At 37.0% G+C, this 25,939-nt stretch overlaps 2 protein-coding genes across 4 annotated transcripts; one reads left to right on the top strand and one right to left on the bottom strand.

Annotated features, from left to right (window-relative positions):
* The first annotated feature begins 1,873 nt into the window (after positions 1 to 1,873).
* kbtbd13a (kelch repeat and BTB domain containing 13a) lies at positions 1,874 to 4,068 on the top strand. Its single transcript, XM_079837196.1, has one exon. The coding sequence runs from the start codon at positions 1,961 to 1,963 to the stop codon at positions 3,488 to 3,490; it is 1,530 nt and encodes a 509-aa protein (XP_079693322.1). The 5' UTR covers positions 1,874 to 1,960; the 3' UTR covers positions 3,491 to 4,068.
* Positions 4,069 to 6,905: 2,837 nt separating this feature from the next.
* ubap1lb (ubiquitin associated protein 1-like b) lies at positions 6,906 to 25,589 on the bottom strand. 3 transcript variants are annotated; one of them, XR_013818345.1, is made up of 7 exons: positions 25,289 to 25,408; positions 21,790 to 21,932; positions 17,498 to 18,082; positions 12,440 to 12,637; positions 9,268 to 9,369; positions 7,700 to 8,867; positions 6,909 to 7,357 (listed from the first exon to the last, which is right to left on the bottom strand). XR_013818345.1 is itself a non-coding variant. In XM_079841527.1 (6 exons), exons 2-6 carry the CDS (start codon positions 21,919 to 21,921, stop codon positions 8,733 to 8,735), a joined length of 1,152 nt encoding a protein of 383 aa, XP_079697653.1. In that variant the 5' UTR covers positions 21,922 to 21,932; positions 25,289 to 25,589; the 3' UTR covers positions 6,906 to 8,732. The 3 variants fall into 3 exon arrangements, 1 of the variants encoding a protein (XP_079697653.1); XR_013818346.1 differs by having other exon boundaries at positions 7,004 to 7,403; positions 7,638 to 8,867; XM_079841527.1 differs by having other exon boundaries at positions 6,906 to 8,867; positions 25,289 to 25,589.
* Positions 25,590 to 25,939: the final 350 nt, after the last annotated feature.

Genomic DNA, 25,939 nt, shown 5'->3' with positions numbered 1-25,939 from the left:
TTCCTATTTTCTGGCGGGTCGTCTTTTCCCGCGCTGTCTGCGGATGTGACGTCACCACCGCTGCGAGAGCGAGCAGAAAATGAGAGCAGTTCTGTTTTTTTTGGCCACAGGTGTCAGTCGCGAGTTTAAATTTCAGAAAAACGCATATAGCCCCTTCAATATAAAAAATAATAATAATTGTTTGCGTTCAACTGACAACGTTCAAACGCGTTTCGCAATTTGCGTCATGATCGGTCACGAGACACGCGAGACGCGACAACCAATAATGTTTGACGCCACCACTGTTTCTTACGGTTCTGTTGAGTTTTAACCTTTAGCAAAACTCTTCAAATAATAAATAGGAATTATCATTGTTCCTGGATTACTTCACTTTAAAATGAAAATTACCTCATGATTTACTCACCCTCAAGTCATCCTAGTTATGACTTTCTTCTTTCTGATGAACACAATCAGTTATATTAATAAATATCCGTAGGCAACGCTTCCAAGCTGATGGCAGTGAATGGGGCTCACGAGTTTGAAGCTCAAAAAAAGTGCATCCATTCATTATAAAAGTAATACATAAGGCTCCGGGGGGGTTAATAAAGGTCTTCTGAAGCGAATCGATGCGTTTGTGTACTGAAGACGGTCTGGCGGAAGCTAGATATTACTTTACAAAGGATTTTTTTAAACAAACTTTAAAGTTGATGAACTATGTTATGAAAGATATAACATAATGCATTGATATGGATTTTTACTTCATACAATATGTTGGTAAAATGGCCATAATTGGATTTTCCCATTCAATCTAAAATTTGCATATATGTGTTCTTGGTGCAACATGTAATAAAAATAGAAGTGAAATAATGGGAGTAATGATTTGCAACATTTTCATAAAAATATCTCATATTTCATAGGAATATTAATATTAATATGTTTGTTTCCCTATTCACTTGTGTCTCCAAAATGCCTGATGATGATTGATGATTCAAGAAGTCCTGGTGTCCACTACAGTGGACATTTATGAAATCAATGCCCTGTTCTGTAACAGAAAGTCATATTTTGATTAGAAACCCCATAACATTTTCCTGAGATTTTAATTTATAACAAACAATTTGAAAATTAATCATATTTAATAGTTAGGCTACATATAATTACAAAATATCATATTTCCGTAAGAGTGCTAAACGTTAATGTCAGACATTTTTAAAGACCAAGAAGAAGTTGTTGTCCTCGTGAAACCTCCAAACATTTGGTATTTCTGCAAAGCCCCAAATGTGCTCTTTACAGGACATCCAGAATAAATTAAAACTGTGACATGTATGAAGAGAAAAATTCACTAAAATATAATGTCCACTACAGAGGACAAAAGTCTATTCTTGGGTCCCGGGAGGGTAATCTATGTTATTTTGACTTCAGAGAATAGAATATAAAGAATATAACTCAAAGAGTATTTGGAGTCAAAGGAATTAAACTTGTCCATTATGTGCAAGCTAATCAACTATGATTTTGAAATAGGCATCCCCAGTACGAAAACTTGGTTGCAATATATCATGTCTTATTTTTTCCAGATTTTATTTTAAGCAGTCACATGTTCACCTGGAATGCTGACCCACAACAAAGGGTGACCCTTACAGGCATACCATTGTTACAGCTTTGGGCAGTTCACCTGTTCATCAAAGAGAGAAGATGAAATTTTCAGCCTGCTTTTAATGCCTGCCAAGAACAAAAGGTAATAAATAACCATGATGACGGCTGCCCTCTACGGCGATGGCTATCTGCCATTGCTTTCCTAGCGGTATAATGCTAACGCACTTTTCACTTCTATGTATAGCTGATTCTATTCTCGTAGTTGCTAGTAATACAAATGCTGCACACTCAAGTCAACACTGTCACTTTAGAACACATCATGGATAGTCAGTGGTTCTGTGAATGTCTTCAACGGCAGGTTTGACTGTGTGGGCATTTCTCTGGAGTTCAGATGAAAATGACAGGAGGTAATCTGATGGAGACAAGCAGATGTGCTGGCTCAGAGATGGACGTGAGGAAGGAGGTTTACCAGACGATGGGTTTCATGAAAAAAACAGTGACAGTGAAATTTGGCGATTCAAGTGTTTTTACGGTGGACAGAAGCCTCCTGGAGGAGCATTGTGAATACTTTCGAGCACTTTTCCAGTCTGGCATGAAGGAATGCCAGGAGGATGAGGTTTGTCTTCAGGTGCCGAGCGCTCGTGGATTCCTGGTCGCCCTCCGTGTGATGCATGGCGAAAGTCCCATGCTGAACAGTGACGAAATCGTTGACGCCATCGAATGTACTGCGTTCCTTCACATAGAGCTTCTAACTGAGCACCTCATAAACATTATCAATTCAGACAACTGCCTTCTTATGTATCACACAGCGGCGACCTTTGGGTCATTGAAGCTCCTCAGGGGTGCATCTTTGTTCATTCGAGACATTTATCAAGACCTCAAAGAAGATGTGAAGTGCTTGCCAGAAGATTTGATTGAATACATAGAGTCTCTTGTTCCTAGCACGTACATCATGGTGGGAAGTCATTCGCCAACCATCAAGCTGTTGCAGGATTTCATGAGGACTGTTTGTTACCTTGATGAGGACGAGAAAGACTGGAAGGTTCTCACCCACTTGCCTCTCAACGCCAGCACCACCATGGCAGGAGTTACGGTTTTAGACAACAAGCTCTACATTGTTGGAGGAGTCTATGATATTACCAATAAAGTTGTGAATACTGGTTTCTGCTATGATGTGTCTACAGACACTTGGAGCACATTTTCTAGCCCTCAGCAACTTCGCTACAACTGCACCCTTGTTGGCCATGTGGGCGACCTTTTTGTCATTGGCGGAGAGTATGAAAAGACTGTAATGTCCTCTGTAGAGAAGTACAAAGTCTCCTCGGACACCTGGAGCGTTGCTGCCCATCTCCCAAGACCTGCATCCGCCGTCACTTGTGCCAAAGCCATGAGAAGATTGTTCATATGCCTCTGGAGACCTAAAGACGCTACAGAGATTTATGAGTACATAGCGAACAAGGATGAATGGATGTTAATCACAACACTTGTTCGGCATCAAAGTTACGGTCATTGCATGGTAGCCCACAGGGACAATTTGTACGTCATGAGGAACGGGCCATCGGATGATTTTTTGAAATGCATGATGGACTGTTACAATCTGACCTCAGGTCAGTGGACGGCCATGCCCGGGCAGTACGAGAACAGCAAGGGGGCTTTGTTTACCGCAGTAGTGCGAGGTGACTCTGTGTTCACGGTGAACCGCAGGGCGACAGTGGAATATGCTATTGAGGACAACAAATGGAGGACAAAAAAAGAAATGACAGGGTTTCCAAGAATCGGCTCCATGTGGACTTTCCTCTTGAGACTGCCAATGAAAAGCAAAGAGCTTTTACAAAAGAAAAATAATGGAGCTGAGATCTCATCTGACCTCAGCTCAAGTGCTTCTGTACCCATGTTGCCAACTATTTTCAATGGAAAGTAGCTAATGCCTGTGTTGTGAAATGTCGCTAGATAACATAATGCGCCAACTGTCTGCACTTTGCAGTTGTTCTCTCTCCTAATTAGTGTTCACATACTATATTTCAACACAGTATAAGCTGAATGTCCAATAGAGCTGTTTATAGAGCTCATTTACATAGTTTCTGTCAGACAACAGAACAAGTATGATATAGTGACTGACATGTTGACGAGCAGTTCAGATTTGTCGCTAGTCACTTTTTTTGTCGCAAAATTGGCAACACTGCTCTGTACTTTTAAGTTTCCTGGATTCTTTGATGAATAGAATGTTAAAAGAACATATTTATTTTATTCTTTTGTAACATTATAAATGTTTAATGGTCAATTTAATGGGTCCTTGCTGAATAAAAGTATTAATTTCTTCATATTGACTTTTGAGAATAAATTTACATTAGGATTAATGCATGCTGTCATGTTGTCAGGATTTCTGTTTCTGCATAAATTGTATATGAATTCCCATCAAACAAACCACATCCTAACAATCCCTTTATGGGCGTTTGTAGCATCACGCCTCTCTTTCCTTCAATAAAAAGTTGATCAAATCAGTTCATTCGATTAGTAAACTAACGCTTCATTTATGTTAAATGTGAGTAACATTACACTGCCAGAACAACACAGACCATTCGGAGGCAAATGTGGTGTGATTGATGGTAAATAAACAGGCCCTATTAATCTTCACCATTGTTTTACACATGACTGATGGTCATTAAAGTGCATGTTGCCATGGTTCTGTAGGACCAAAATATAGAAACATTTCCTGTTTTTATATCAAACAAGCCATCTGTAAAACTCAATCCCTGGTGTATCCATACCAGAAGCGTCGGGGTCAGACAAGGCCGCAAGGAAAGAGTGCAGAACCTTGAAGACTGTGAGAGAAAGTTTAGGATCAGCTGGGAGAAACACTATCATCACAAATGATACTTTATTCATACAGTCATTTATGACCTCAAAAAATGGTTAGAGTGTAACCGCGTGGAGACTCTTTGACTGTTCAAACACTCAAATTATATCCAGACATTCCTGCATGCTTTCGTAACTATTGTAGAAGGTCCACTCATTACATGGGAACCTGAAGACACACTGATAACTAATCATGTTACCACAATGAAAACATTGTGTCCAACCTTTGGCAGCCGAACAACAGAATGTATAGATCTTGGCAGGACGTTGCTATTCGCTCATGGTGTCTGGCAGCTGTTTAACACTGAAAGTAACATTTTATAGGAACATTCCCAACCATACAATAATGTTCACAAATACCAATTGAAACTAACAGATGAAAGTGTGTTGACCAATGCAAATACTAGAGTTTTTTTCTGAAACAAGAAAATTGTGATGTGGGTATTATTGTTTAGAATTGTTTTTTCTTCCAAACATTCCAAACTGAAATTTCATATTGAGTTTTTTTGGGGTCTTTTTTTGTTTTGTTTACAGTGGTAATAAAATGCATCAGACAAATGCAAAGCTCTCAGGTTGCTGTTGTTGGAACTCAGCTGAACACACTGAACCACTTAAATAGCTTTATTACATCCACATTGCCTGACACGTATACCTAATGCAATATTTATACATTACATAAGGTTTTCCCAAACGGGGGTTCGTGAGTTGATCAAAATATAATAATTAAATCATCAAATGTAAAATTTAAATAAGGCTGCAATCAAAATAAAATTGATATTGCGATATGGCTTAGTTTTTGTAAACACAAGTTTCCAGTATTTTATCTGTAACGAGATTCATTTAAGTTTTGCCTCTTTGTCACCATCTCTGTTTGAAACCTGCAATTGCAGAATTATTATCTTTACGTGGGTTGTGTATCAGCACAGCTACTCAGCGAGGATGAATCTAATGTTTTGAGATGTTTTGAGGAGTATGTGTAACTGTGTAGGTGTGGGGGTGGAAGTATACAAACAAAGGAACATCTAGATATGTATAACAGACATAACAATGGTTAAAAATTATGATGACAATAATATTAATGATGATAATAATAGTAGTATTAAAGGGTTAAGTTCACCCAAAAAGGAAAAATAATGTCATTTATTAGGCTACTCACCCTCATGCTGTTCCACACCCGTAAGACCTCCGTTCATCTTCGCAACACAAATTAAGATATTTTTGTTGAAATCCGAAGGTTCAGTGAGGCCTCCATAGAGAGCAAAGCAATTTACACTCTCAAGATCCATTAATGTACTAAAAACATATTTAAATCAGTCCATGTGAGTAAAGTGGTTCAATATTAATATTATAAAGCGACGATCATATTTTTTGTGCGCCAAAAAAACTAAATAACGACTTATATAGTGATACCGATTTCCAAAAACTTGCATGAAGCTTCAGAGTGTATCAAATCAGCGAGTCGATTCAGTGGTTTGGATCGCGTGTCATGAAGCGCTGTTTTGAAATTGGTTATGGAGGCCTCACTGAGCCTTCGGATTTCAACAAAAATTTGAAAACAAAAAGGACTTATGGGTGTGGAACGGCATGAGGGTGAGTAATAAATGACATTATTTTCATTTTGGGGTGAACTAACCCTTTAATATCAAAAACTGGAGATTCATATCACAGATTCTAAGTCTTGGAGGTATGACCAAAATAAGAAATTTCCCCTCACAATCTAAACAAGTAGGTAACATGTCTGCCACTTTTGTTCTGACCAACAGAGAAAAAAAGCATTACAATTAATTGTGCTACCAACAGTGATTGCATCTAATCATCGCTTAGCTCACATCACATCAACCGTGCAAATTATTATTATTGTTATACTTTGTTCTCAAATTGTTAATGTTAACAACATCAGCATTGCGTGACTACATGTATTTAGTGTGTATTAGCGTTACCTGTAGATTAAAAATGTTGTAGTGTCAAATTTTTCACTTTTGACTAAGATTGAATCTCCAGTTGTCACTGATGATTGTTATTTAGAACTTTTTGTATGACAATCCACCATCAAAATGATAGTTTAATTATTCCAGCTGCTGTGAGAAAATGCTATAAAGGATCCGCCACCTGCAGCATCCTCACATACGATACTACTAGCCTACTATAGCCGGACTTCTTTATGTATACAGACGTGACTAATGATGCAAAGACATGCTCGAATTTCCAGCGGAAATCCACCAGTATAACTCAAATTATAACACATCATTACAAGCTTACCGTTGTGAATCAGGCTAAATTAAGGAGATAGTTTTGAACATTGGCTGGTTATTGCCCCAAAACTGATTTTGGATCATTTTTAACCAACTTCAGCTTTTGTCAACTAAACACAGACTTAAAGGTGTCCCTGCAGTTTTCCTCCAAAATATAAGCTCAAGGTTTTAACACTTGAAAGTGAAGAATTTAGTATTGTAACATGTTTTGTAAAATAAAATCATTAGGATGATTAAATATAAACTTTATTTGAAGGTACAATTACATTAGTTTATTTACCTTAATTTAACTTAATATAAATAGATAAATAAAAATACAAAAAAAATTCTTATGAGTATATCATATCGCAGTTCAAATAACAATCATAATACATACCAAAAATTTTGACCAAATCATGCAGCACTATATATAAATCATTCAAAATAAAAACATCTCAAATAAAACACTTACAAAAAGATTAAATATTTTATTTGTTTTCCTGCATGTCATTTGACCATTAACCAACATAAAGAGAACAATAAATACAAATGTGTTAAATTATTGAAATATTAATTTAAAATCTCAGGGAATATATATACATGATATTCTCTTAATGTTGGTCACTGTTAAAATCATAGATATCCATAATAAAGGCTAGATGTCTTACGGCAGAATCTTTAACCTCCTCAGCGGCGGCCATCTTGTCACAGGCAGGGCTCTGTGGTACCTGATGTAAGGCGAGTGATCTGCATGAACACAAATACTCTTATCTCACTGAAATCTTGACCGATTTGCAAATGGTTTGGTTTCTTACAAGCATTATTAACGTAGCTATAATTATGGATGCTTGAACAAATTATGAATCATTTTTCATAAGTATGCAGTGTCATAACTACATCTCTGACGTTTATAACAAACCAAACTGTTTGAAAATCGGTAGAAAATTGAGCAAGTTATGGTTATTTAAAAAGTGCAAGCACCCATGAAAACAATGTTACGAGTGAGCAAGCTGACTGTGACAAGATGGCCGCCAGGTGCGGACGTCGACCTCCATTGGCCAGCAGCACGCACGAGACATCTAGCCTTTGTTATGTATATCTATGGTTAAAATGACATGCAGAAAAACAAATAAATATTTCATCTTGTGTATGTATACAGTGGTGGACAAAATTATTAGAACACTTGGCATCTGGGAGTCGTCTTATTGGGTCTGGATTTATTTTACATAGTGCAATGACACGAAACATTCTTCTAACTATTGCCGAAACTACCTGTGACAGAAGGAATCTGCTGGAACATTGAAAATGATGGACTGGCCCCCTCAAAGTTCGGACCTCAACCCCATCGAGCACATTTGGGGCAACTTGGAAAATAAACTGGACAGATCTATTGTACATTCAAAGGAAAGCCTTTGGCTTCAGTTGCAGAAGGCATGGAATAACATTAGTGTTGAAGTTCTCAGGGGAAATATAATGACACTAAGTCAGAGAGATGTGCTGCTGTAATTGCTGCAAAAGGTGGACATACCAAATATTAAAGTTACTCACTTCACCTGATGTTTGATGGTCAGAGCAACCATCTGCATGTTTCATGAACATTATGAAATGAAAAAAAGGTTAATATTTTCAGATCTGTCAGGTGTTCTAATAATATTGGCCACCAGTATATATAAAAATGTAAAATATGTAAATACATACAGTATACACACACATTCATTCATATACATATACATATAACAATACATAATTCTAATGCATTTCAAAAAGTTAATTAATTTTATGAATTCCGAGAAAAAAAAAATCCCATGCTTAACATTTCTATAAATAAAGCAAATATAAATAAAACAAAAGTTTGATAACCATGGAAAACACTGTAGAAATGTGTTTTTTACAGAGTCATTCTCTGGTGTAGATTAGAACTGGGCTTCTCCCCAAGGCCTCAACACATCATGTCTAGAATGATGATTGAATAAACATAGTTAAGCATATGATAAATAAGCAACAGCTTTATGAGCTCTGTGAACAGCACAAGTCATGATCGCAGCTATAATTCACGGCGTCATATCATTGACTGGATCAGGCCACGCGGGTCATGAGTTCCTCCAGGGCTCGCTCTCTGTGGTTCTCATGCACGAGAAGAACCTCTTTAATGGCGTTCTGCTGGAAGCCCATTTCATTAAACTGAGCAAGAAGGTGAAGGAACTCCTCAGCCTGAAATAGAGGAACAATTAAGGTTACGATATACACTACCATTTAAAAGTGTGGGGTCGGTAAAAGTTAAAAAACATTTTTTGAATGAAGTCTGAACAGTAATATTGTGAAATATTATTACCATTTAAAAGAACTGTTTTCTATTTGAATATATTTGAAAATGTAATTTATTCATGTGAATTTTCAGCATCATTACTCCAGTCTTCAGTGTCACATAATCCTTCAGAAATCATTCTATTATGCCGATTTGCTGCTCACGAAACATTTCTTATTATTATCAATGTTGAAAAGAGTTGTGCTGCTTAATATTTTTGTGGAAACAAAATGCTATTGCTATGAATGCTTGAAAACATTAGGGTATTTTTTGAAGAATAAAAGGTTGAATTGGCTCAATCCATACCTTGGTCTCACAGTTTTGAAACATCTCGAGAGCTTCTTCAACCTGAGCTTCATCATAGCCGAGTTCACATAACCGATCACACGCCACCAGATAACTCAAGATCTGTAAGAACACAAGCAAAATTCCTTTGTACTGTATATGAACACAAAAACACTAACCGAGGACATCATTAATACCTGTGTTCATACTATTATGGGCAGGACAGACATTATATGGACAGACATTTCATGTTCAGGATCAGAAGATTTTGTCTGAGAGCAACTTCACATAGATCACTTTAACTACAGGAACGTGATTGAAGAAAAGCCCTCTGAGATTCTCTGACACTTAATGAAAACAAGGCCAAGTTGTAATGGACTTTTGGGGAAGATGGTTTATCCTGTAACACTAAGTAATTAGATAAACGGATCGTGTTATCAGGCATGCTGTTGACGCAACAGTACCTCATCTTAGAAATGGACTCATGAATGATCATTAGATGAATCTGATCTATCATAAGTCATGATGAGATTCAGTGTCAGGTTCAGAGTGGACTGAAAGCGGAGCGGTGTGAAACGTGTGGATAAGAGCGATGGAGGACCGGATGGTCTGATTAATCTGTGCAACAAAATGAGCTTGACTGATTCAAATCTGATCATCCTTCCCACCAGCTGTCTGACGTTGTCATGCTGAGCGGGCCACTGGGCAACTGAGGATACAGCCAAATATAACTGAATCAAGTCTCGCTGCCCAGTCAGTCAATGACTTCACAGACACATCTTCACATCGTTTCAGGGATTTCCAGTAATCTAATGATCTAGAACAAATTCAAGTACATTTTGGACAGCCAAGTGAATATTGGTAACACTTAATTTTACAGTGCCCTTGTTACATATGTTACATGTACTAACTGTAGTAATAACAGTAAAGTACGCATAATTACATGCAACTAACCTTAAACCAAACCTTAACCCTAATTATATAGTAAATACATTTCGTTAATTAATATTACTTAGTACTTAAATGCATAGTTTCACTGTAATGACACTATAAAGAGTATCCTAAATATTTAATGATTACAATGCTTAATATTTGGCACACCTTGATTTTTCAAAGTTGTAAATAAAGATTATTAGAGTACGCCGACAAAATTTCACGTTGAATTCAATGTGTTACATGTCGTTCAAATGTAATTATTTGCGAAATTTACAAGAAATAAAAGCATGTATATATTAAAATAATTTCAAATCAAATCCTACCCCAATTTTATTTAGTGACATTTATTATAATAAATATAAATAAATTATAGTTTGTAATATTATTATTAACCTTTTAAATACATTAATTAAAATAAATAATATTAAGAAATGAATAAATGTGTAAATAATTAATTATTTAATAATTAATTTATTCATTATTAAATAAGACCTCTACCTATCATATATCATATGCAGTCAAAAATGAATGAAGGCATCTTAGCAGACAAGATGTGATGCAAATATTGAATTTTTATGCTACAAATTATTGGATCATTATTAAAAATCTATCCAATCACCTAAAGGGATAGCTCACCAAATTAAAAATCTGCCATCATTTACTCACCCTCAAGTTGTCAAAATATCTTCTTTTCTGTTCAGCAGAAGAAATAAATTCATATGGGTTTGGGACAACTTGAGGATGAGTTTTCATTTTTGGGTGAACTATCCCTTTAATATAATTTTACACAGATCAATCAAGAGCGGAGCATCTTTTAATGTCTCTACAGCAAACTTCTCAGGTTGTATTTAGCTCCACTGCCACCGTCCAGCCTTCAAAACGCGATTTACTGCAAGTCATTTCTCATGGCCCCTTTTAAATAAACTTTAATGTAATTTTCCCACAATGCCCAACAACGTTAATGATATTGGCTTCATGCTAATGATTAAGTGTCCTCCTGAGGGAACCTTTGTAATCCTGAGAACTAGATGCTAGCACATTGTGGAAACTTCACTGGGATCTGGTGTCTATTTTTGTTGATTTTAAAAGAGAGAGATAAAAGAGGATGGAACCAGATGTTTTGCTGTGACACAGAGCTAAAACTAAAGCACACAGGGATTGAGAGTGAAACCTCTGGCAATGATTTCTGACGTAACTTAAGTTTGTCCAGATCAATACAGAACACATAAAAAATGACAGAGCAGGCGATTTTCAACCAGACCTTCTTCGCTGACCTCGATGGACAAATGTCTTCACAGACATTTTGTTGCAAAACTTGTAGTAGTGAACTCAATAAAGAATAGAATTTAATATAATTTCAAAACAAGCTCCAGATGTGAGTGAAACAAAACAGTTGAATTACACCACCATAAAAATCTAAGCGATAGGTATGGGCTGAATATTACACAGCATATACTTTACCATTCAAAAGTTTGGGTTGGTAAGATTTTTTTTAGATGCTTTTTAAGATGTTTTTGAAAGAAGTACTCATGCTTGAGTAACATAAAAGTCATCAAAACTATGTAATAACACAAATGGAAGTATGACAACTATATAGTGACATATAGAGTAAAAATAATAATACAAAATATTAGATAATTCAGCTTTTTCTTCCAGCACAATTCGGACATTCACTAAATCAACTTCAGTTGTTGATTTCTGCTTCATTAATCAATCCAATTAATACATTTCAATGCAGTGTTATTTTAGCATTATTTAAATAATATTATAGTATTTATTATTATAATAGTCTTTATTCTGATATTTATGTGCACTTACATTTTTTATATTTATCTTTAATTTTACTTCAGTTTTAATATTTTTAGTGCTTCAACTGATTTTATTTGAAATATTTGCCAATACAACATTTCTAATTTCCATTTTCATAAAGTTTTTTATTAATTATTTAAATTTTATTTTACATTAGATTTGTTTCAATTAACAACACAAAAAACAATGATATTAAACTATTAGTATTATAAAGGTTTCAAACAGGCTCAATTTATATTTATCTACAAAACTCATTTCAAGCATTTATGAGAAAAATAAATGTGGTCGGTTGTGTCCAACTGGTGTATGTTCTTAACTGGCATCCCAGCATGCACTTCATTGACCTTCCCCTGTGACACACCAAGGATGTTGGAGAGAATCTTGAGCCCCAAACGAATCCCAGCTCACATTTCACAGTGAAGCCCAGTAACAGATCTCCCTCACTGACCTGCTCTGGACTTTGCTGGCCAGTTTTCTGGAGGGCGATGATGGCCGTACGGAGAGGGTAGCCCTGCTCTGTCACGGCCGCCAGCAGCTCCCTCTCTTCTGGGCTGAGAGCGGAGAGAAGCTCGACCGAAGAGTCCAGGACGGCAGCGTGGGAATTGAGAGGCCGTGATGGGGCCAAGGGGGAGGATGAACCCTGGGCCTGGAAAAAACAACAACAGTGCCTCATGGTCACAGTACCCTTGAGAGATAAGGGCAGGAAACACAATACTAAGAAAATCTAGAATGATAAACACACTATTGTTGGTGCAAGGTTTAAACCAGACTTAAAAACAATAATTTAAATGTGTTCTGGAAACATTAAACGACTCAGGGCCAGATTTACTAAACAGGGCAAATTAGCGCGAGAGGGAGAGGAAAGTTCTGCAGGTGATTTACTGACGCACATTAAGGAACAGACACAGCCAGATCATTTGCATAATTGACCAAGAGCAGTGCAAATTAGCATCTAGTTTAAATAATATAGTTTTATGCTTTTTTGAGGTGTTAAATAATGGCAAAAATACCAGTAAATTGTCTAGCGCAAACCTTAGTAAACCGTGTTGCGTGATTCATTTAAAGGATTAGTTCAATTTTAAATATACTTTTGCTGATAATTTACTCACCCCCATGTCATCCAAGATGTCCATGTCTTTCTTTCTGCAGTCGAAAAGAAATGAAGGTTTTTGATGAAAACATTCCAGGATTTTTCTCCATATAATGGACTTCAATGGGCTCCAAACGGTTCAAGGTCCAAATGACAGTTTCAGTGCAGCTTCAAAGGGCTTTAACGATACCAGACGATGAATAAGGGTCTTATCTAGCGAAACGATCAGTTTCAGCGAGAAACCAAGCAGTATTTATGCTATTATTTTACCTCTTAACAGACAAACCTGATTGTCTCTGAGCTTCGCCATAACTTCCGCTAAGGGAGGTCAAAATACGAGCGTGGTCATAGATATATCGATCGTAGATGCCTCATTCTATTGATTCGTGCAGGCGCTAATGAGGTATCTACGTATACATCTATGACCACGCTCGTATTTTGACCTCACTTAGCGGAAGTTATGGTGGAGCTCAGAGATGATCACGTCATCGTGATCGTCTGATAAGGGGTAAAATAATAGCATAACTGCTCGGTTTCTCGCAAAAACTAATCGTTTCGCTAGATAAGACCCTTATTCATCGTCTGGTATCGTTTGGTATTGTTTAAAGCCCTTTGAAGCTGCACTGAAACTGTCATTTGGACCTTGAACCATTTGGGGCCCATTGAAGTCCATTATATGGAGAAAAATCCTGGAATGTTTTCATCAAAAACCTTCATTTCTTTTCGACTGCAGAAAGAAAGACATGGACATCTTGAATGACATGGGGGTGAGTAAATTATCAGCAAAAGTTTATTTAAAAGTGAACTAATCCTTGAAATACTCTCCTCCCATAAATGTTGCACTTGAAAGGAAAACGCCTACAAATGCATATGTAATAAGATCAGCCGAAAATAACTGTCTACGCCTTTTACAGCGCTAAACTTTCAGTGTGTGTCTTTAGTAAATCCTGACCAGTGTTGGGGAAAGTTACTTTGAAAAGTAATGCATTACAATATTGCAATACTCCCTTGAAAAGTAACTAAATGAGTTGCTTAGTTACTTTTTATGAAAAGTAATGCGTTACGTTACTTTTGTGTTACTTTTTCTCACCTGGGCTGGGCTTGTTTTTTTTATAACAAAAAAGTTATATTTTTGTAAAGACCTCTTCATACCAAAATTGAAATAATAAGCCCCAGGCTGAGGTAAAAATGCGAATTCACGCATGAACAGTAGAGGGCGCAGCTCTGCTGTGCTGCCATTCTGGATAATGGTAGAATAGGATGCAGGAGAAAAAGGTTTGACCAATAAAAACAAAAAATCTAGTAATTTTCATCATCAAAGGTAAGCAGCAAGACATTGGTAAATTAAATATAAAGGTAGATTATGCATAACAAATTGTTGTTTTATTTAACATTTAATTATTTGAGGTTTGCATAGTACTCTGATTTTGCATTTGACTGATTTTATTCATTTTGTGGAGAACAGAATCTTTATTGTGCAAGTGAGATAAATAAATGCTCACATTTAGTCTAGAACTACAATAACCCTCATGTTTACAAGCAACGCCTCAGCACTTATTTTTCTCAACATGGGGGCAGGAGAGCTGTCAGTCAAATGTGAAAAAGTAACTTGCGTTACTTTTTTGAAAAAGTAACTCCGATATTTTGTTGTAAATTTGAAAAGTAATGCGTTACTTTACTGGTTACTTGAAAATATATATTATTACGTAACTCAAGTTACTTGTAATGCGTTACCCCCAACACTGATCCTGTCAGTAGTTTTTTAAAGTCAAAAGAGTGTTTGCGCTGGAGCAAGCTGTTAGTAAATCTGGCCCTTAGTGTATTCAAGATATCCATTTTATCAGTATTCCTTGGGAATCAATCCCATGACCTTGGTGTTGCTAATGCCATTCTCTACCAGCTGAGCTATACAGGGACAAAAAACGGAATTAAATAAAGCCTGGAAGAAATATCTAACCATGGAATAAAAACATCAGAAAAGGCCAGGAAACTTTTCTGGAAAATGCGTTTAATTCTCTAAAACTCTAAGTGTAATGAAAAACGACAAGCACCCTGCCATCTTCAGTGCACCGTGACCGTGAGCCTCGAGGGAGATGATGTCATGGGCATTAATAACAAGTTGGATTAGACTGTCAACAAAGGCGTAACCTTGAATCGTAGCTTTGCTGAGAAAGACATTTCCCGAGCACTTCCACTTGCTAATCCAGACGAATTTGTTGCAGCTTGGGAAGATTCCAGGAGAAGACTTAGCACTCACTATTATTAGCTAGTTCATCTTCTGAGACATTAAAGAAATGTGCACCCAAAGAAAAAAAACACAGAAGTACTTTAGAAGTCCTTCATGTCTAATATCTGAATTAATTGAGATGCTCAGACGGTCATTTCATGAGGAGCAACAAAATACCCTGCAGTCACAGTGTGATATATCAACACAGGATTCCGTATGGAAAGAGGTGAGAACTGACTAAATGCTTCTGGATCACCAGAAGGACTTTGATGTCTCTTCCTCGAGTGATTAAAATACCTTTCTGGACTTATGGGAGGCATGCCAGTTAAAGCCATTTATAGTAGGGTCTACAGTTGCCTTCTAAGGGCAACTCTTATTGTGGGCTCTGAACTATTAAAAACGTCAGTGAGTTGACAACTGTGAAAAGGTCTTCTTAGACATATAAGACATTTTGCAAATAGATTACCGAAATGAGTTGTCTGTGTTGGACTGTCTGTATTTATAGCCCTAAAGAGTACAGACTGTAATTCCTGGCACATCAAAACTTATCCAAACTAACAAGTCCAGTAAAGGGGAGTGTCGTTTATTTAAAGTGTTTATTGTTTCAGAGCCACTAATGACCTGCTATTTGCAGTCAATTTGAACCACACCTTTTGGCATCTAGATGAACCATGTTTCTGTTTTTATTTCATTGAACTTGGTATCAACTAAGCATTAGCTCTATACGCTGAGAGTAGGGTGTATCCTTATTTTTTTGTCATTGATAGATAGGTGGGTACAAAATACTGTCGCTTGAGTTTACAAAGCCACAATCACAAAAATAGTAGACACTTTCCCTCTGGCAGACAGTTCTATACAAGCTATTTATTTTGGAATAGAAATCTGGGCAAAAGTTAAGTAGTGTATTCCTGCCTTTAATACTAAGGTTAAGGTCTCAAATGGTATACTTGATTTGCGAACATTGTGGTCTTTACTTATGCGCATCTGTGAAGTCTACAAGATCATAGGGTGTCCCATTTGTAATTTTAGGATTCAAAAAGGGTGCTCACAAGCTTTCCCTTTGCATTAACTAACTATGCGTCTTTGATGCACCCCATTTTATAACAAAAGTGCAGACTTGAAAGAGGACCGCAAGAGGATGTCAGCAAATGGCAACAGGTCTAAAGTGTCAGTAAATACCCAAGTCCTCATTTAAATAATTCCATCCCAAGACATACGCAAAATAAAGTGGGCGAGGCCTGGTTGAGTTTCGTTAACGGTTACAGTGTGTTGTCGCCATGTCCAACACACAGAGAAAAAGGGTGTCAAAATTGTAACTTTAGGGGTACAACAGCTTTTTGCTAGGGCAGTACTCTTAAAAGGACATCTTTGTACCTTTTTTACCACAAAAAGGTTCATAATGGTACGTATATGTACTCTAAGGTACTAATATGCTAGCCTGGTCCTACCAGACTCTCGTACATTTCATTTGTACAGAGAGTCTGGCCACTCTCCATTGACAAGCGTTAACTTCCTTGAAGGCGGGTACTCTGTTGAAGTTTAAAACTATTGGATCTGCCCAGAGCCACTCTGGATCTGCCATATCGCTAACGTTTGGTCGTGACGCATGTCATCTCAAACTAGCGCACAACATCAGTGTCATCATTCTCAGACACTCTCTCTGTTCGCTGATTGGACCGGTTAAAATTTGATCAGAGAAAACCAAAGAATATACAGCAATCCCAGACGGAGTACTGAAGGAAAATGAAAATTGGGCGGAAGTACGTAGGAGGGCGGAGCCAGGCTACTAATATGCACCTTTTTGCACCCCAGAACTAACAGGGTTATGGTAAGGGGAGCGACATTTCTGAAACATGCACAAAGCGGTTGACCAATCACAACACACTGATCCATCCAACCAATCAGAACATTGCGCTTTTCAGAAGGAGGGGGCTTCATAGAGACCGGAACTAAACAGGTCTGCGTTTCCACCAATGTTCCCTACGATCAACTTGGCTCACAATGCTTTTGAGAAAACAAACCAAGAGCGTTTCTGACAGACTCGGAAGGGAGGTGTTGCAACAATGTAAAATGTATAAAAAAAAAGATGTTTTAAGCCAATCAAGCATGAAAAACTATTCTAGTAGAGCCCCCAAATCAAAATGAAGACTGGGCATAATAGGCCCCTTTTTAAATTAAATATGTTGTACCTTTGGGGCGTATCTGTTGATGCATTCAAACGGCAAGCAGTTGGTGGAGATTGCGGGAGATGCGTTAGTATAGCCAGCAGAATTCTGACTCCTCTGGAAGTTCCTTCGGGATGAGTTAAGCCTGCAGAGAGAAGACTGTCTGATGTTCGCCTGACGCTGTGCGGAGAGGCTGCAAGATGAAGGCAAGTTGAGGAAGTTTGATGATACACAACTGTGCAAGTCTTTCAACCCTTGTCCTCGTCTTGGCAAAGCAAAATCACGCCGCGTGGGCTGTGGTTCACCGTCACCAAGAGCGGCCCCATCTTCTTCTGTAAATTCTTCATCTTCAGAGTCAGAAATGGTGAATTTGACCCGAGCGTTCATTGCGCGGTAGTGGTCTGCGTTTAAGCTTCGGCTGCGGGGACGTGGGTTGGGTTCCCAGAAGTCACTGCTCCAGCGGCTGGCTAACCTGCTCTCCTGAGGACTGCTGAACATCATCCAGTATGGAGGACAGGTCGCCGTCAGCTCACAGGAAGAGTGCGGATTGAGGGTTGGATAGCCACCCTGGAGACCCGTGAGAACCCAGTTCTCCAGGCTGAACACATACTGAAACATCAAAACACAAAAGAGACATCTTTAGGTTTGAGTTTCAAGTAATGTCAAGTCAAGTCACCTTTATTTATGTAGTGCCTTATACAACATAGACTGTTTCAAAGCAGCTTTACAGTGATAACAGGAAAATAATTCATTTTGGCTGTGGTCCAGCTGAAGTCAGTTAAGACATCTAAAACAATCTTTTAAACTCTCAGTTTACACACTACATCAAAAATTAGCCAAATGGGAACGGCAACCCTGTTCTGAAAAAAAAACATCATGTATATTTAACTTGCAACCCAGATATCTACATTTTTTCTTGGAATCTAAAGACCAGAATTTTTTTTAAATGTTTATAACAGTATCATTCTAGATATCATAAACACAATTTTGAAAGAAAAACATTTTCGTTGTTCCGCATGGGCCTTTGCTAACTCTATTGGCTACACTGTAAACCCAAAAGTTGGCAAAACTCAAAAAATTGAGGTAATCAGTTACATCAAACTTTTTAAGTAAAAAAAATCCAAGTTTAAGTAGATCTCAATTTTGTGCTCAAACATTTTAATCGCTCTTAACTTAATTAATATATTTAAAGGGTTAGTTCATCCAAAAATGAAAATAATGTAATTTATTACTCAGTTCATCCTCGGAACACAAATTAAGATATTTTTGTTGAAATCCGAAGGCTCAGTGAGGCCTGCATAGTGATCAATGTAATTTACACTCTCAAGATCCATTAATGTACTAAAAACATATTTAAATCAGTCCATGTGAGTACAGTGGTTCAATATTAATATTATAAAGCAACGAGAATATTTTTGTGCGCCAAAACTAAATAACGACTTAGATAGTGATAACCGATTTCAAAACACTGCTTCATGAAGCTTCGGACGGAAACGAATCAGCGAGTCGAATCATGATTAGGTTCGCATGTCAAACCGCCAAACTGCTGAAATAACGTGACTTTGGCGCTCCGAACTGGATGGATCTTGAGAGTGTACATTACATTGATGCCTATGCAGGCCTCACTGAACCTTCGGATTTCAACAAAAATATCTTAATTTGTGTTGCGAAGATGAATGGAGGTCTTACGGGTGTGGAACGGCATGAGGGTGAGTAATAAATTACATTATTTTCATTTTTGGGTGAACTAACCCTTTAACTTAAAATTATCATGCAAACTCAATTCAAAATATTATTAGTAGTGGAAATGTAGCTATAACTAGCTAATTCAGCAAATGCTAATTGGTAGCACAATGCTTTGATAACACAAGCATAGAATTGCAATTGCTGAAAGAGTATGACAATACAGAGCTTATAACATATAACACTTAATTTTAGCATTTGCTCTCCCTTTCAAGTGCCATGGCAAAGCATGCTGGGAAATAGCCCAGTTTTAGGTAAATTTAAGATTGTCTAAATTAAAAGAAACGAGTTCATAGTACTCAAACCAATACAACAAATTAGATTACTTAAAATGTGTCAGTGTTAAAAGAAAAAGAAAGCTCTAAATACTCCTAAAAGTTAATTTGAATGAACTAATTTGTTTAATTTGAGTTTTCCCTACTCAAACCAATTAATTATTTTGAACGTTAGGGTTTACAGTGAACTTATACTCTTACAAGTCAGTCATCAATTTTTTCCCCCAAGACGTGTCAACTTTTTTCAGTTACATAAAAAGTATTGGTCAAATTTGAATATGAAAAGTCAGACTGATTTGCCCTTGGCTAACTGCTACTTGGTCAGACAATTCTTAAGACACAGTCTTAACATTGTGGCTGTTTATAAAACTGACCCTATAACTGTTATAGACGAATGACAAACACTTGTACACTTTACAGTCAGTAGTTACAGCTACTTGACTTGGTAAATAAATGAATCATGGCTGACTGCACAGTTCACCGAGCTTTTGCTTAATTCTGCATCCAGACCACTAGGTGTCAGTAAAAAATCAAAGACCACTAACATCAACATAACAAAAATTAATTCATACACATTTAGGTTCAACATAACAAGGAATAATTCCCCATAAATACTGACTAGCCCCAAGATTTGACTATAGCATAATCTAAATGTATGCTATGAGCTATTGCAAAATGAATCCCTATGATTGGTAACATTTGCCATTATCAGCATTATGGATCATAGAGAAGCATAAAACAGATGTGCAAAACACACCAGCCAAATATTACACAACAATTTGCATCTGATTCAAGTCCTTAATGCAAAATTAAGCATGCAATGCTCCAAGGCAGGTACAGAATGTTGTTCTTGGAAAGACGTGGGACACATGACTAAGAATTTAACTCAAGTTCAGCACATAGCCATAAAAGGTTCACATTAGCTTATTTCTGATTAGATTGTAATAACCTTTGATAGCAATATGTTTTCTTTGCAAATACCTTGACCAGTAACACCCAAACCCTTAGGAATTTTATCCCAAATGGATCTTATGGATCTTATTATTGGATTGTATCCCAATTGCATCAACAATATTACATAGATTGCCGACAGCCAATAACTTTGTTCATCCTTATCGTTTAAGTTTTCGTAATCAGAGATGGAATTATACTGTATTTTTGACAGGGTCATGTTGACTACACACCTCCAGGATGAATGAACAGCATACTAGAAAGTTCATATGTCAGTGTAATTCGAGAGTAATCCCAGATGTGAATAGGTCAGAGGTAGCAGGGGTACACTTACACCAAGTGTCTTTGAATTTTCCCATGACCATGTTAGTGACAGCCTGCACTTAGTGAAAATTACATTAAGTAATTATATACTGTAATCACTGGATGCTATTGGCAAATTACATTGAACCTAATGTGGTTTTTATGGAAGTCACAGATGCTCTGTTGGGAATGGTCTTTAAGATCTCAGAAACACATACAGTAATTTAGTATTAGTAAAGAACTCTGAGTTCCTGTGAGAAGTTCCTCCTCTCGATCGGTTCTGAACATATTTAATGTGATACAGACTGCAAAAAGTACACTACCTTTTAATAAAAAAAAAAACTTTAAAATATCTATTAAAGAACCCCGAAAGAAGGTTCACAGTTTCCTCAAAAATATTAAACAGCACAACTGTTTTCAACATTATAATCAAGCAAACAATACAAAGAAATGTTTCTTGAGTAGCAAATCAGTATATTATAACAAATTTTGAAGAATCATGTGACACTGAAGACTGGAGTAATGATGCTGAAAATTGCAGCTTTGCATCACAGTATATTACATTAAAACACAATACATTAAAACAAATAAAATAAATAAAATAAAAAAATTGTATAAATTTTTCACAATTTTTCTGTTTTTACTAAATTTTTTATTAAATAAACGCAGCCTTGGTGAGCACAAGAGACGACTTTCAAAAATATTTAAAAAATCATATCGACCCCAAACTTTTAAACAATATAGAGTATATATTTCTCCCAAGGAATCTTAGTAGAAAAAAGTTGATATACTCTTCGAAAGGTATTTGTATATGGATGCTTTCAGGTTGTCGAACATTAATAGTTTTATTACATCGGTGAGACACTGAAGAAAACTGACTTCACCTTGGGACCAGCCAGCTAAAGTAATCCCAAAACTGGCTTGGGAAAAGAATAGCTGCAATAGTTTGAAGATGCTAAAAGTGTGATAAGTGTCCAAAAAAGTTTTAAAGCCACCTGCTATCATCAGGTCAGAAACATGCAGTTTAGAGACAGGAAGTCAGACCTCAGTTTCCTGCAGTATCTTCAGGTAATCGGGCAGAGTGATTTCTGGAGCTGTGAGGAGCTCAACCTCTTCCTTTGCATCCTCAAGGACGCCGAGAGGGATCTTGAAGGGCACCTCATCCAGACAGGACATTTCACCCCTATCTGAAAACAGAAATTGCATGCAAATAAAGAAACATCTGAAACCAAACTGACCAACCAACCAACTTTTGTGGGCAGTCGTGGCCTAATGGTTAGAGAGTTGGATTTATAACCCGAAGGTTGCGGGTTCGATTCTCAATACTGGCAGGAAACGACTGAGGCGAGAATGGTGAGAGAGTCTGACTTGTAGGACCCAAAGGTCGTGGGTTCGATTTTCGATACCGGCAGGAAATGACTGAGATGAGTGGTTAGAGAGTCTGACTTGTAACCCAAAGGTCGCAGGTTCAATTCTCAAAACCGGCAGGAAACGACTGAGGCGAGAAGAGAGTCGGACTTGTATGACGCAAAGATTGCGGGTTCGATTCTCAATACCGGCAGGAAAGACTGAGGCATGAATGGTTAGGGAGTCTGACTTGTAACCCGAAAGTCGCTGGGTTCGATTCTCAATACTGGCAGGAAACGACTGAGGTGCAAATGGTTAGAGAGTCTGACTTGTAACCCGAAGATTGCAGGTTCGATTCTCAAAACCGGTAGGAAACGACTAAGACGAGAAGAGAGGCGGACTTGTAGGACCCAAAGGTTGCGGGTTCGATTCTCAATACCGGCAGATAAAGACTTAGGTGCGAATGGTTAGGGAGTATGACTTGTAACCCGAAAGTCCCTGGGTTCGATTCTCAATACTGGCAGGAAAGGACTGAGGTGCAAATGGTTAGAGAGTCTGACTTTAAACCCGAAGATTGCAGGTTCAATTCTCAAAACCGGCCGGAAACAACTGAGGTGAGAAGAGTCGGACTTGTAGGACCCAAAGGTCGCGGTTTTGATTCTCAATACCGGCAGGAAAAGACTGAGGCGTGAATGGTTAGAGAGTCGGACTTGTAACCCGAAGGTCACGGGTTCGATTCTCAATAGCAAGGCACCTAACCCCCAAACACTCCCTGGGCACCGCAGTGAATGCCTGCCCACTGATCCGGGTGTGTGTCCACGGTTCAATACTCACTGCTCTTAATGTGTATGTACTAAATTGCATTAACTTGTTAAATGAGTATGTTCAAATGAGTATTGTCAAATTCCGAGTATGGGTTGCCATACTCCACTCCACTCTTGATTAAACGTTTACAATAATTAAGATTATTATTTTTTTTTTAGTAAAGTCTCATGTTCACCATGAATGCATTTATTTGATAAAAAATTCAGTACAACAGTATTATTGGGAAAAATTATTGCAATTAAATTTTAAATTTCACCATTGATAATAATAAGAACCACCATTATTAATAGTCAAGGACCAATAATTGCGCGCCAAATCAGCATTTGATTTCTGAAGGATCATGTGACTGAAGAGTGGAGTAATGATGCTGAAAATTCAGCCTTGAATCACAGGAATAAATTACATTTTAAAACATATTCGAATATAAAACAGTTCTCTAATTATTACAAACGTTCGGTAGTAACAATGCATGACAAAAACAACAGTTGCATGCTGCAACTGCCCCCCCCCATTCTATCTTCTCAGAAAACATCTTGTTCCACGTTCGACTGAAACTTCTCTATATTTGTTTACCTGTTACTCAATAGTAAGAAGACTAGAGGATTAGGGATTAAAGAGAGGGATTACTGAGACTTGACCACCTGACTGTCTCAACGTCACCGCCATGTGCCATGACACATGCTCTATCATATGTTTACCTGTCAGAAACCTTAGTGGGAAAAGTGCATTTTTCTCTAGATGGTTTGTCTGAGAGTGGTTATAGAAATTATCTGCATAAAACCTAGCCCAATGTTATTGAAAAAGTTTCCTATAGTAGTCTGATGTGTTCTGCTCCATACGGCCTGCTGAAGCTCTTCACTATGGCAGAGCGCTGGAACAGCTGCTCAGATCTGATCCTAATATGCTGCTCCGCACCTTTTACACCAGATGGTTTTAGATTTTCAAACTGAGAAGAGTCTTAACAGCCAGATGCTTGGTAAGCTCTTAAGTTGTTTTCCATCTCGTGTAGGAAAGAACAATGAAAAGTTCAATAAGCTGCTGTAGAACAGACAGGAGATACTGGGTGTGAGAAAGTAATCCATCATGATGGTATGAGGTCTTTTGTACAATAAAGATGAAAGATCTGGTCTAGTACAATGTGCTATCCTGGTGCTAGAGAAAACAGCTTTCAGTCAAACCCCTATTGAAATAAATGCTTAAAGGGATAATTGTCAACATTTACTCACCCTAAAGTTTTTCCAAACCTGTATGAGTTTCTTCTGTTGAACACAAAAGAAGATATTTTGAAAAATCTAACAGTTGACAATGGCTACTGTCAACTGTCTGGTTACCAACATTCTTCAAAATATCTTCTTTTGTGTTCAACAGGAGAAAGACAGTCAAGTTTGGTGAGAGGAATGGAGGGTAAAATGGAGTTTTTATTTTTGGGTGAACTATCCCTTTAAGTAAACTACACAGATATTTCACAAAACAGAATAGATTCGTGTACAACGTAAACAAATAAACATTTATAAGAAATTAGCAAAAATTATTATTTAAAATTGGTTGTAAACCTTTATTATGCTAAAATGAGGATGCAGTATATTATACTGGTTTAAAAATGTTTTATATTAGATATTTCTTTAATTACTATAAAACATTTATAAATATGTAAAACAATTAAAGGGATAGTTCACCCTAAAATGAAATTCTGTCACCATTTACTCTCCCTCGAGTTGTTCCAAACCCGTATGAGTTTCTTTCTTCTGCTGAACACAAAAAAAGTTATTTTAATTTTTCCATAGTAGGAAAAAAACACTATGGAAGTCAATGGGGACCATCAACTATTTGGTACCGACAACCTTTCAAATATCTTCTTTTGTGTTCAGCAGAAGAAAGAAACTCATTCAGGTTTGGAACAAGTTGAGGGAGAGTAAATGGTGACAGAATTTTAATTTTAGGGTGAAATATCCCTTTAAATCATATGCTAATGTTATATTATACACACTGTAATTTTTTTCGAAATTGTAAATTGAAGTACGTTTCACAAGAAAATACTATTTCCGTCTTTTAAAATGTCATGTTTAATTCAGCGTTACTTCCAAATCTTTGTAATGGCTTGTCAAAATGACTGTCTGAGGGAAAATTGTTTCAAAATCCCACACCAATTTCAGTGTAACTGCCTTCATTGAAACATGATAAACAATGACATGTATGACATTCATTATAACGTACAAAAGATTGCCAATTCATTTATTAAATAATTACTTTTTAAATCATCCACACCCAACATTAAGCTAGCATTGAGTTTATAAAAAAATGTATTCATTTAAAATATATTAGCCAGTTCACTTAACTAAAAACCAACAGAGTTTTAATAATGTTTCCTCACCTGTCTCCAGAGCGTGTCTCGTCTCAGTGGTGTGATGAGGACTGTGTTACCGTCACTCTGTGTGTTGACTACCTTTGCTCCACTAATCCAAAGACACAACACACTGACATTGGCTGTTAACCTGAGCCGTTCACACCTACAGGAAGTCAACCTGAAGCATCCACATTTAGAAAACCATCATGGGAACACTTTATTTTACGCTTGACAAGTGAAGAATTATTTTGTCTTGTGAAATATTACACACAGATAAGGTATCAGAACATATCTTGATGTGTTTTCATTAAGAAACGCCACAATCAGCATGGCTGTATTAAGCAGATCACAGGAAATCACCGATGTGATTGGTCTTTTTCACAGAAGTCAGCATGTGACGTCTTTTGAAGGACTACTAATAGACTGATCATCCTCCAAATAAATGAGTGAATGTCAGTCAATACACTGTACAGTTCATATATCACCCCAAAAGAAATAAGAAATTGTAGTTATTTCCATGACAATTAAGCACATCATCCTATTCTCATTAACGTATGTATATATATATATTACTGCTGTCAAATGATTAATCACATCCAAAATAAGTTTGTTTACATAATATGTGTACTGTTAATTATTATGTATTTTTAAATACACACACATGTATATATTGAAGAA

This window comes from Gobio gobio, assembly GCF_949357685.1.
Source record: "Gobio gobio genome assembly, chromosome: 2".
NCBI lineage: Eukaryota > Metazoa > Chordata > Actinopteri > Cypriniformes > Gobionidae > Gobio > Gobio gobio.
The sequence above is the reverse complement of the archived record's forward strand: the minus strand, read 5'-3'. Positions and strand labels throughout refer to the sequence as shown.